Source organism: Chiloscyllium plagiosum, chromosome 40 (assembly GCF_004010195.1).
Source record: "Chiloscyllium plagiosum isolate BGI_BamShark_2017 chromosome 40, ASM401019v2, whole genome shotgun sequence".
Taxonomy (NCBI): domain Eukaryota; kingdom Metazoa; phylum Chordata; class Chondrichthyes; order Orectolobiformes; family Hemiscylliidae; genus Chiloscyllium; species Chiloscyllium plagiosum.
In genome coordinates, this window is record NC_057749.1 from 19070451 (window position 1) to 19084274 (window position 13824).

Sequence of the window (13824 nt, forward strand, 5' to 3'; positions counted from 1 at the left end):
CGGTCCTTTGCTCAATTTGGTATTCATGTTGCCATTGTCATTTTGATCCAGTGGATTTGAACTTTGCTAGCAAGTCTATTATTTAGTACGTTGTCAAGTTTCTTTCAAAATTCCATGTATACAAATTGCACAATATGGTCCTCTTCAACCCTTTCTGTTACTTCTAAGTATACTGGGCTCGGTGGGACAGATCTGGATTTGGGTTTGGAGAGAATGCTGAGGAGTAATTTCTCACAGTAGACCTGTAGATAAAGGGCTGTTATAAATATCAAACATATGTACAGTTGCAGCTTGAAATGTGCTCTATTGTTCTTGTCAGATTTATTTGATAGAAATTCACTGTATAAATGTAAATTTTTGCTAAATTCAGTGACTGGCTAATTGGGCTTGTTAAATGTGTTTTGTTCAGACCCATACTTATGCTGCTTATTTTTAACTCTCCAGGCACTCTGTGCACTTTGGATATATGCCTTTCTCAGCTGGAAGATGTGGGTACTCTCAACATATACCAAACCGTCCGAAGGATGCGAACGCAACGAGCCTTCAGCATCCAGACTCCTGACCAGTACTACTTCTGTTACACAGCAATTATCGAGCATGCTCAGAGGAAAAACCTACTGTCAGCCAATCATTAACGAGAGAATCTCCTCCTCCCCTCTCCCCAACATAGATTATATACCACTTCTGCACACATGCAGATGAGCTCTACTAATATACTCCTCGTACATCTGTAGACGTCCACCTTTTGTGATTGTACAAGATCCTAGAATTAGTACTAGCCTTAACTACTTGGATAGAACTTATTTTACAATGGTTTAATGCCATCGTACCAGTAGCCATCTTCATGGAGCATATAGACATTTCCTGAAGAAAATATGTTACAATTCACTTATTCCAATAATGTAGCATTAGAAATAAAATCTACGGTACAGGAGACATGAGTGGTCAATGATAAATGAAGGCGATCATTTTTGCAAAGACTGAAACCACAACCTTTAGACACCATGTGGCTGGAAATTGAAGTTCTGTAACGTGTCGTCTGTGGACCAGACTTCCTCCTTTTTCTGAAAAAGAAACTTGTTAATGACATACAAAAAGAAAATAACAACAAAAAAATTACCTCAAGCATCATCTGAGGGATAGCAGAAAGCACCAAGTTGTACTTCTGTTACCTCGGGCCATGATTAACATTGGGAGCGCCAGACGGACTCTTGACCCTGGAGGCAGTTCTCGTGTCAGTCTCATTGACAAAGACAAGCTGGGGAATGAAATGTCATCAGCCGAGCTGTGTATTTGTCACTGATGTCCGTGCCTGTGAGATGAGTTTACTCTTTGTGCCTTCTTGCCTTTTATTCGTAATTGGGGCTGTAGTGCATGCAGCCAAAGTGTTATTCAAAACTTAACCTTTCTCTCAGGGGAACTTATTTTTCTTCCCTTTATCTTTCTCCATCTCTCTCTTTTTTCCATTTCTCTCAGTTGGATTTGATTTAATTAAGGTTATAAAACCATAATGGTTACCCAAACTGCTTTGAAAATCTGCAACTCCACCTGTCTCCCAAAGGCTTTGTTCAAGCTGAACTTGAGAACAGAGGAGTTTACACAGCTCGGCAATCCTCTTGCTTGTCACTGCCTCTGTTGACCCTTAATGTAAGATCTCCATATACATCAACCTGAAACAGCCAGTCTGATCTGAACTTTGCTATATGTCAGAAATTTCTGTGGCATTGTAAATTTATTGCAGCATGACTTAACGCCATGAACAAATGACAGAACAAGTCCTGTATTTTGAATACATTTATGTGCATACTGTTGGGTCATTTTCTGCACCTGCCCAAATTTCTTAGCTTCAGGATTTCCATTATGATGGATGACATTTCTCTGTAATCTTTGAGTCGTGTCATTGCTTTCAACAATCATGAATTCTTGGCTTGTTTTTGTGTTCCTTTCCAAAGGGCAGAATGTGGAAATAATCCTTGAGAGATGGATAAACCTGTGAGGCAAGTATAAACCCTTCAGGTTGATGCAACCATAGAGATAATTGTCAGCTGACAGCAAGCAGTTCACTCCTCATGGTGAAGTGATCACACCATTAGAGCCCTGTGAGGGGAATCTAGGATGAATTCCATGATAGGAGTGCTCAATATTTTTCACTGTGTATAGTTTTCAGAGAAATAACAAGTGCTTTCATTTACCACACAGTACCTTTCAAATGAATTATATTTTGCAACACTGATCAAATCTCTCTGCATCCTTTGAAATTTGAGGGCAATATTTATGTTGTGCTACTTTACACATGCAGTGCATTTTCTTGTATGTTTGTTATTCAGTTTTCACTGTTTAGTTTGTGTCGGGAAGAACAAAGGCAATGGAGCAAACTCTTGACTTTGAGGAGATTGGTTTTCAGGTGTGTTGGGGTGTGGGGGGGGGGAGAGATGTTCAGCAAAAACAGCCATCACAGCCTTTAATGGTTTTCCTGTTACATTGTATTGATTTTCACACACAGGTTTATAAGGGGTCATTGTAACAGGACTGAAATTGATAGATGGTATGACTTTCGGAATTGTAAGTTTATATGTGAACTAGTGAATTGTAAGCCAAAATAGTTAAAATTAATGGTTTAATTCTATTGTGTCATTTATTGCCTTAATACAACAATGTCATGGATATTCTTGGATGATCTTGACTTAACTGATATGTGTCATACAAAATGGGTCCTAATTTCCTTTGGAGAATTGTCCTGTACTAATTCACAATTCAGTGAGCGTTTAGGTTCAGCCTTGCATCAGTACTCTCCATCACTCCCACCTAAATGGGCTGTTATCATTCTTGATTCCAAGGATATCCCAAAATAGAAGTTGTGCTTCTGACTCGCAAGTGAAGACATTGAGTTCTAATTGAACTTTTACTTGAGGGATTTTCAGTAGGTTGATTTGTTGTAAACCCATTGGTTGTGAGGAAGAAGCTAGTTCCCTCGCTCAAATTTCTGCTGCAAAATATTTTAGATTTTTGCATGAAACAGTACAATTTTACTTTTAAGAACCTCAAAGAGCAAAAAGGGAACAAACGGCTATTTTTCTCATTACTCATTGTCCTCAACGTTGGAACATTAGGCTGCCATTCAGTAAGATTATGGCTGATCTGTATCCTAACTCCATTCACTTGCCTTGGTTTATGTCCCTTAATGGCATTGGTCAGCAAAAATCTAGCGATATTAGATTTAAAATGATTTTTTAAGATGCAGTCAACTGCTTCATGTTGGAAGAGATTTCCAGACTACTACCACCTTTAGTGCAAAAATCTGTTTTATAACTTCTGAAAAGTTTTAAGAAGAGTCATAGTGAACTCAAAACATTAACTCCCTCTTTCTCCTGAATTGCCTGGCTCTGATTTTAAAGTTATGTCCTTTGATCTAGACTCGGCCTATCAGCACAAAATAAGTACACTATCTACCCTTGCAATCTCTTGTAAAATCATCCCTTACCTTTCAGTATTCCGATTTCATGTAATTTCTTCCCATAATTTAACCCTGAGTGTTTTGGGTGCCTGTACAGTTCCAAGATTAATATATCCTATTTAAGGCAGAATGTCTGAAACTGCACACATACTAAAGTGTGGGTCTTTGTATACCTCAAGCAAAGTTTCATCCACTTTATATCCTACGTTGCTGAATATAAAGGCAGCATTCCATTAGCCTTTCTAATTTTCTTTTGTATCTGTTGTTTATATTGTAGAGGCCTGTGTATGTGGATCTCTTAAATTTCTTTGGACTCACACTGGCTGTAGCTTTCATTAAATAATATTGAAGTATTTCAACATAACCTATATAGCATTAATCTACATTTTGCACTCTCCTGTAACAGCAGTACCTGAACTGCAACCTCTTAATGTTGCCAATATCTAAATGACTTGTACGGAGATTGCGTGTTTTCACTTGTGCATCTCATTTGCTGATCTGTTTTAATTTTTTGGAGTTTGGAATTGAATATTTGAATGTTCCTCACTGCTGGATAAATCCTTAGTTGCTCACATGTACACAAATGACTGGGAACAGAGATTAAAACCTTATGTGGTGCCCCCAGGAGTCATGACCAACAAGGACTGCAAGTTTGAGCATTCCTGTTGTACAAGTATTTGACTCTGCAACTTTACCGCGAAAGCTATTCCACTCGCTGAGTTCAGAGGTTTTCTTCCTTACCAGCTTGAACATTGTTTAATTGATCATTGCTGCTCAGCTTCTGAGTGAGGAGCATGAACTAATTATGAGTTATTGTTACTATGTGTACAGCAGCACTCAAAGTGGAAACTCTCTTTATTGTATAGTACTTAGATTTCTTTGATCCAAAAAGAAAATGCTGAACTTAATACTCCATAAGAAGCAAATCTGGAATTGAGTGTACATCAGCCACCCAAATGATGAGGGAAAATTTGTGATATCATAACCCATCATGTAAACAATTGAATTGTATGGGCTTTTCAGGAGGAAGGGATAAACCTTGTTTTATTTCATGGTAACTAATAGTCCCAATTTGGCCTCACTAACAATACTGGCTAATGTACATTGGTAGGCATAGATCATATTATTAGTTGACACTTCATTGCACGCATGGGCCGTTATGTATATCTCAGACAAGTGGTTTTTTGGTTTTGATCCTGTTCCTGCATCAACCCTGATTTCCAGAACAATGAGTTGCAGCCTAGAATGGCATATGAATGTGGAAAAATGTTACCTGACTACTTAGGAGAATAAAACATTGGTCACAGAATTGAGGAGTAAAACTCCTTCCCATTGTGTGCTCTCCTTCTATAAGCTGACAGTAATGTTTTTGCAGTCCTTTGGATCATTTGAGCAATAATGTGACTGAGTCGACATGTATTGTTGGGAAATTGCATGTGGTCATCTCAGGCTATACTTCCCGATGTTGTAAAGGTGAAAACAAACAAGGGGGAAAACATGAGTTTGATTAGACGAGCTGACATTAAACTAAGATGAATGTGTTCAGGCTTAGAATTGAACACTATACTGGTAACAAAAGTGTGTTAGACCTTAGAGTTCCACAGCACAAATAAACTAGTCATTTTGGTTTTATCAGCAGGTTTCTCCCCAACATATAGACTCATCACCCTCATACTTCCAACCAAATTACTGAAAACCAAGAATTTGATTCAGCAACACTGAAGGAATGGTGATATATTTCCAAACGAACTTGTATGTGGTGATGAGCTTTTACATCTCTTGGTCTTGTCCATCAAAGTTATGGTGGTCATTGCTTTGGAAGGTGCAGAAAGTTTAGCTAGATGTTGCAATGAATCTTGTATTTAGTTATATTGCTGCTACTGTATTGAGGAGAAAGCGAATATTTAAGTTAATGAATGGTATGCTAATCAATATTTTGTCCTGGATAGTATTGCTCTTCTTGAATATTGTTGGAGATGTACTCATTCAGGGAAGTATGGAGTATTCTTTGCACTCCTGCCATATCTATAGATAGCACCAGGCTTTGAGGAGTCAGGAGGTGAATTACTGGTCAGAGATTCCCAGCCTCTGACCTGTTCTTGTAACCATATATTTGTATGGCTAGTTCAGTTTCTGGTCAGTGGTAACCCAGTGTCCAGGCTGGTAAATTCAGCAATTTCTTGAACTTTAGGAGGAGACGATTAGATTCCCTGTTGTTGAAGGTGGTCATTTCTGGTACTCGGGTACAAGAGCAATTTATCAGCTGAAGCCTTCATGTTGTCCAGGTCTTGCTTCTTGCAGATTCCTTCCTTCTCTGACGAGTTGCTGGTTTTGCTAAACATTGCATTCAGCAGTGAATATTCCCACTTCTGAACTTACAATAGGTAGAAGTCTGTTGATAAAGCAACTGAAGATGGTTAAGCCTAGGGCACTACCCTGAAAAACTCCAGCGGAGATGGCCTGGAGTTGAAATAGTTGACTTCCAGCAACAGCAGCTGTTGTCTTTTGTGCTAGGTATGATTCCAAACAGTGGACAATTTTCCCCAAAATTCCCATGGCTTCAATTTTACTGAATTTCTTGATGTCACGTTGTTAAATGTTGTCTGGACACACATCATATTTGGAGTTCAGCTCTTTTATTCACGTTTTGGCTAAGGTTGGAATGAAATCCAGTGTCAGATGGCACTGGTAAAACAAAAACTGAGTGTCCGTTCACAGGTTATTGCTTGAATATGTGCTGCCTGGGGGAACAGTCAACAATATCTTCTGTGCTGCTTTGCTAATAATCCCCAGTTTCCAGTAATGGATCTATCTCTCCTCATTCCATCAATATGTCAGGCTGATGCACTGTAACACTGCACATTTTCCAGACCTAGACATCGGATTGTCAGCAAGGACCAACTTAGCCCTAATCCTTGATCACCTGTACTGTGTCTTGCAGCCATTCCAACCCCATAAAGACCCTGCTTCTCAACATTTTTATTTCCAAATTCTCATCCCACCTCAACTGAGGATAGTCGCTAGTTGTCAAATTAAGGTAACAAAATAAAACAGTTTGATATAAATAATTTGGATATAAAGGGACTGTCTCTACATGCCGCTCAAAATAGGCTGAGAACAAAATACTGGAGAATGGCTTTTCCACTTTATAGATGTGTACGTGTGTGTGCCACCATTTATTCCTCAACCAACATTTCTGAAACAGATTGTCTGGTCATTAACACATTGACCTTTGTGGAGACTTGCTATGCAACCCACAACAAGTGGACTGCAGTGATTCAAGAGGGCAGCTCATCACCACCTTCTCAAGGGCTATCAATGATGGCCAGCCAGCAACGCCCAAGTCTCACAAATGAATTTGAAAAAAATACAAATAGGCTATTATCTTCCCTATTTTACTACAGTGACTACACGTCCTTCATTGGCTGTAAAGTGCTTTGAGATTAGGGTGCTAAATAAATACCAGGTTTTTAAAAATGTCTATTCTGTGTGCATGCATCTATTTGTCTACATGGTATTTTCTTCATCATGTTTCCTTCAGGATTAAAGGTTGATAATACAGCTTTTGATGCCAGTGAGATTTAGAGCTCTGCTTTTGACAAGTGTGCTCATTGTGACCAGCGATTTTCCAACTCCAAAACTGGCCACTGCTAGAGGGTGTTAGAGTAAATCTATTATGCTAACATGTAACTCGTGCCCAGAGTTTAAGTATTTGAAGTGTGTTTGCCTTAACACCTGCAATAACTATATGGGTGAGTACTTGACAATCGTTAAGAAACTGCTAAGCCTTTAGTTCTTGTAATTTATTACAAGTTGAGATTGTAGTAGATTCATGGAGCAAATATACTGCTTAATCGCAAAGTATGGTATAGATCAGGGAAGCAATTCAAACCATCTAACCGATCATCCCAAAGAACGTCTAAGACCAATTGCCATAGCGATCAACTGCTTTTTGAACTATTCCTCCATGACATTGTGCTTATTCCAGAAGTTTATCTTCATGAGTGGTTTCTAAACAGAATCTAGATATAGTAGCCATTTTGAACCTCTTCACCTGTCCATATGCTTGTGCCATTTTGCTCAATAGGGCAGTGTGATCTTTATTTTATTTGCACTTGGAATTAACAGTGACAAAATGGTACAGAACAAAACTCTTCCAGCAACATGCTTTGAAGATGATGCTGGAATGCAGAAACCTGGATTAATTAAATAAAGTTCAGGCTGGGTCTGTATCAAAAACACATTTTCTTGTCTTCACTTCCCACCCAGGCTAAGGGACAAGGGATGTATTGTTTTCTCAACAATGCATGTCATCCGGACCCCAGTCATCGTGTTTTATTCTAGAAAACACCAGGAGGTGGGAACAAAATATCTAATGTTTGTCTGCCAAAGTCCAGACTTGCCAGTTGTTATTTTAAAGATGTTTCAAACAACAGGATGGACTTTTAAATCAGTCTGTGAAATACCCCACTGTTTGCAAGAGGTGCTGCTTGAAGCTAACACTGGTATGTGCCAAGGATTTGAGATAGAACCAACAAAACAGTGGGATTTCTCCCTATCAGGTCCATTTGGTCTCATTCCTTTGTTCATTTCCAGCTGTCCTTTAAACTCGTGTTTTCCATTTTTTTAATCAATTTATTTTGTAAAGGGTGTTACCAGTTCTGTTTCCACTACTGTTTTTGGAAGGACAATCTATTTCGTAAGAGTCTTTGAATTAAAATCACTTTCTAAACTTTTCTCATTGTCCTTTTGGTGAGTGCCTAGTTGCCAATTTACCAGCCTAGGGCAAGTGTCTTTTTTTTTCCTTAATGATCTGATCAAGCTTCTCGTTTAGAGCACAGCTCTCTGCTCCCCCCTCAACCTTGCAGGTGCAATGCTAACTGCCCCTTCTGCTGAGTTTAATATTCTCAAGAATGTGAATTTAAGCAGATTTCATCTTGCCCCTGTGCACTGATGAGTTGATTCTTTGTTCATTTAGTCCAGGAATATTGATATTGCTCCGATGTTGTTCTGAACATTAATGCAAGTCATTGTTGATTTGACAGTAGTTTGATTGAAATATTGCGAATATTCAGAACATATCAAAGTATTGTTCTTAGCACATATTCTGAGATGAGCAACATGACAAACCTGACCCACAAATTAGTTTAGCTGATGTCTTTCTACAAGCAAAACAATTTGCCGAATACTTCCTGTATTCTCAAAGACCATGCTCCTTTAACTGTGGAATTTGGAAATTCCTATTCAGATCAGGTTGTTTGTTGATAACTATGTTGTGACATCATCCACAATTGGTGTATTTTTTATATTTTATGTTCAACTGTTCACTTGATTCACAAGGAACAAAATTTACTCTTGCACTGTTAGATTTGTACTGAATTGTTGGTGCAATGATTGCCCAAACATGAAATGAGACCAATTGTGGTGTAGAAGTATAGCAGGGCTCAAAGACTTAGTACTGATGTGGTACTGACACAGCAGTTTTGTTCCAATCTGTAGCATTCCCACAGAGCCCTCTGCAGTTAACCCCCTTACTGGGTGTGAACCACCAAACCCCAGTAATCTTGTTCACTGCAGCAGTTGAATGCTCACTTTTTTTCTTTTGATACTGTGGCCAAATTTCAGCAAAAGTTGTCAAGTTATTGGGACCACCATAGGTATAATGTTTCCAAATCATTGGAAAAGTTGTGTTACAGGACACAGTGGCTGAGACACGGGCCTATTACTAGTCAACTGTAGTTAAAACAACCTGCCCATAATAAGTTAAAGTGCTTTAAAAATATTTATTGTAACTCAACTGACAAAATTATGCTTTGTGAAGATTGTTATTACATTACGTATATTGTTAATTCCTGTTCTTTTCCAGTGCTGTTCAAGTAATGTACTATTTATTATTTTTTTAAGTCAATAAACCATTTTATTTCACTACAACTGAAATGATTGGTGACTTGCAATTGGATAACTTGGATGTATTTCCTATATTACAGAGGATGAACATTGCCTTCCATAGTACTTCGGTAGTTGCGTCACACTTTAGGACATTCTGACGTTGTGAAAGGTGCTTTATAAATGCAAGTCTTTCCTCCTGGATTTGACCTTTGGGTTATTTCCATCAACATTTGATGGAACACCTCCTAGTCCAACCTGCAATTAAAAAGATTTTGCACTTGAGTTATCAGTCACCCAGAAATATCAAGCAAGCTTTGTTTAGAGGAGGCAGCCAGGCCCTGCAGCTGAGTTTACACCAAGTTATATTGAATCAGAAGAGTTACTGATTATTTTTGGGTTGTGCTGACTCTCCTTGTGATGGGAAGCCAGGCGTTTGACCTTGAAGGCACTTAATCTGTGAGCTCACACCCAGCTTTTTGGACCATGTATATCCAGGTGGAACAGTTTCCAGCAGATATTCTCTATCCCCTTGGTGTCAGTGCAACACACACTACCTCATAAATGTATACTCAAGGACCACCACTCATTCCTATGGAATGAAAGTCAAAGTTGGAGAGTCAACACTTGGTAAACTATCTCAAGAGCTGAGTAACTGCACCAAGTAACAAAGACGATAGACTTCAGACTGACTTTATTTTGAACCTTCAGGTGTGTGTTTTTTTTGTCAGCTAACATCTGGATGTGTAAGACAATTTCCTGATGGATCAGACTTCCTGTGAAAGCATCATCAAGTATGTAAAGGTGCTATATAAATGCAAGCTTGTTCAGTGCATCTTCTGAAATGATGCGAGTAAAGCTTCTGTTCTCCCATTGTGAGACGTTGACTTCAGTTGTTTTGAGAGAAATATCCTCGTACAAGTCTCAGCCTTTGGGAAGAAAACTGCAGATCAAATATATTTTAAATGAATGTATTGGCTTAAAATGTAGCACAGAGCTCTGCAAAGAATATATCTGTTCCTACAAACTCCACATTGCGCAAATGGAGAAACATTGAAGAGATTATGGTTATAGTTGCACCTTAATAGGGGAAGGTCAGTATGATGTTAGTTGAAGTTATTCTGGACACAAAGACTGCAAAAATGACCAGTTGTTCTAGTTAGTGTTGGTTTGGGGAAGGATTTTTGGTGAGCACATTGGGCTCTCTGGTATCCACCCGTAAGAAAACTAGCTTTAATAGAGGGATCAGGAATATTTAGTGACATTTTTATTATGAAGTTGTACACATTTCCTCAGCTAAATAGGAAGCTTCGGGGAGGCCTGCATCAAAGGAGCCTGGAGGCTGAGCTCTGAGCTGTTCACAGCTTCAGGATTTAATCTTCCATTGCTGCCCTCTCCCAAAGTGTTGTGGGTGCTTCATATTGATGCGTTGTGGAAGTGTCTCCATTTCACTTGAGAATTATTCTTGGATCACACCAGCCAGGCAACAGCACCAAGTCCAAGTCTCTCCCTCGTGTTTTCATAATGCGGGAAGTTTGAATGTTTGGCCCCGAATGGCCAGGCAGGTGTCTCTAATGTGAGTACGTGCTCGGCTCCGGTAAAGAGCTCTGATTTGTTGCCATGTTCATTCTGTCCTTGAATCCTCGTGTCCCGTAAATACTGACCTTCTGAAAGCAACTATCTCAAACCAAAATAACAGCAAAATACTGCAGACACTGGCAATCTGAAACAAAGTGCTGGAGAAGCAGCAGGTCAGGTAGCATCCGGGTAGGTAGATAGACAGACAGTTAATGTTGCAAGTTCAAAATGATTCCTTTTCACTTTCCTTGTAAGACATGGTTCGATGGTGTAAATGTAATGTCACTGTGCACTAGTAATTAAGAAGCCTACTGTAACTCTTTGGGGACATGGGTTCAAATACCTTCATGGCAGCTGCTGGAATTTAACAAATGAATAAATCTAGTAATAAGAGATCCATTAATAATGGTAGCCATAAAACTGTCATCAACTGTATATAGAAAAAAACATGTTCATAAAAGTCCTTTTAAGAAAGGACATGTTAAACCCTTACTTGGTCTTACATGTGACTCCAGAGCCAGAGTGATTGTGGTTGACTCTTACCTATTTTCTGAAATGGTCTAACAACCCGCTGCATTCAAGTGCAGTTGGGATGGGCAATAAATATTGGCCTTGCCAGTGACCCCCACAGTACTTGAAAAAATAACAAAAACGTACATCTGCCGCAATTCCTCTGCTCATCAGATCTAGGGTTTTTAAAAGCACTTTACTTAGAAAGCAAAGCATCAGAATCAGAGGTATCTCGATTAGAAATTCAAGCATTTCCTGAATTCCATAAAACATATCATCATCATGTTCAGTCTGTATTGATTAGAATCTTGTTCCATGTTCTGGCTTTTACTAAAAATGTTAAGATCAAAATGGAATATGATCCAGAATGAAGGGAGTGAAAAATATACATCAGTGTGTGTCATAAGAGTAAGTATGAATAGAATGATATAATGAGTGGTGAGTCCCAGCAAAACAATGAGTGTTGAACACTGATGAATCTGAATCTGAGATGAATGCAAAGGACATGGAACATAGAGATGGGCACTGCAGTAAGTTTTTTTTATTAAGATTCTTCAATGAAAGTGGAAGAGAAAGGCTGAATGTAATCCAAAGACTCTTGATTGAGTTTTTTGAAGAAGTAACAAAGAGGATTGATAACGGCAGAGCGGTAGATGTGATCTATATGGACTTCAGTAAGACGTTCAACAAAGTTCCCCATGGGAGACTGATTAGCAAGGTTAGATCTCATGGAATACAGGGAGAACTAGCCATTTGGATACAGAACTGGCTCAAAGGAAGAAGACAGAGGGTGATGGTGGAGGGTCGTTTTTCAGACTTGAGGCCTGTGACCAGTGGAGTGCCACAAGGATCAGTGCTGGACCTCTACTTTTTGTCATTTATGTAAATGATTTGGATGCAAGCATAAGAGGTACAGTTAGTAAGTTTGCAGATGGCACCAAAATTGGAGGTGTAGTGGACAGCGAAGAGGGTTACCTCAGATTACAACAGGATCTGGACCAGATGGGCCAATGGGCTGAGAAGTGGTTATTGGTCAGAGTATTGAGTACAGGAGTTGCAGGACATTGGTTAGGCCATTATTGGAATGTTGCGTGCAATTCTGATCTCCTTCGTATTGGAAAGATGTTGTGAAACTTGAAAGGGTTCAGAAAAGATTTACAAGAATGTTGCCAGGGTTGGAGGATCTGAGCTACAGGGAGAGGCTGAACAGGCTGGGGCTGTTTTCCCTGGAGCGTCAGATGCTGAGGGGTGACCTTATAGAGGTTTACAAAATTATAAGGGGCATGGATAGGATAAATAGGCAAAGTCTTTTCCCTGGGGTCGGGAAGTCCAGAACGAGAGGGGAAAGATATAAAAGAGAACTAAGGGGCAACCTTTTCACGTAGAGGGTGGTGCGTGTATGGAATGAACTGCCAGAGGATGTGGTGGAGGCTGGTACAATTGCAACATTTAAGAGGCATTTGGATGGGTATATGAATAGGAAAGGTTTGGAGGGATATGGGCCTGGTGCTGGTGGGTGGGACTAGATTGGGTTGGGATATCTGATCAGCATGGAAGACCCTTCTGGGAAAGAAATCTGCTGTTGGACCGAAGAGTCTGTTTCCGTGCTGTACATCTCTATGACTTCAAACATAAAATATCAATATAGTCACAGGAAGACAGAATGCTCATTTTCATAGAATCCATACAGTGTGGAAACAGGCCATTTGGCCCAACAAGTCCACACCGACCCTCCATATTTGGTCTGGGGGAGAGATCTGGACCCCTTGGAGGAAATCTGGGTCCCTGGTGCTGTGAGGCAGCAGTGCTAACCAATGTGCCACCATACTGCAATGCAACAGATAAACTTGACAAAACTTAATCTAGCAAGCTTAAGTTATATCTCACCTTCCACCCCACCAACCTCCGTGTATCACATCATCCTCTGTCATTTCCGCCACCTACAAATGGACCCCACCACCAGATATATATTTCCCTCCCCACTCCTATCTGCTTTCCGTAAAGACTTGTTTCCTCATCAGGTCCATGCCCACCCTCCCCTCCCAGCTCTTTCCCCTACCACTGTAGGAATTGCAAAACCTGTGCCCACACCTCCCCCCACCCAAGGCACCAAAGGAGCCTTCCATATCCTTCAAAGTTTCACCCGCACTTCCACACGTCATTTACTGTATCCGTTTCTCCTGATTTGGTCTCCTCTACATTGGGGAGACTGGACGCCTTCACGCAGAGCGCTTTAGGGAACATCTCCAGGACACCCGTACCAACCAACCCCACTGTCCCATGGCCGAACATTTCCATAAGACCGTAAGACATAGGAGTGGAAGTAAGGCCATTCGGCCCATCGAGTCCACTCCGCCATTCAATCATGGCTGATGGGCATTTCAATTCCACTTACC

The 13824-nt window shown here is 39.9% G+C and overlaps 1 protein-coding gene across 5 annotated transcripts in view; it reads left to right on the top strand.

Moving 5' to 3' along the window:
• Positions 1 to 9385, top strand: part of ptpn9a (protein tyrosine phosphatase non-receptor type 9a) — a 234669-nt gene extending 225284 nt beyond the window's left edge. For all 5 annotated transcript variants that reach the window (XM_043680531.1, XM_043680533.1, XM_043680532.1 and 2 more), the window contains exon 13: positions 445 to 9385. In XM_043680531.1, coding sequence (XP_043536466.1) covers positions 445 to 635 — 191 coding nt within the window. In that variant the 3' untranslated portion in view covers positions 636 to 9385. The remainder of the gene's footprint in view (positions 1 to 444) is intronic.
• Positions 9386 to 13824: the final 4439 nt, after the last annotated feature.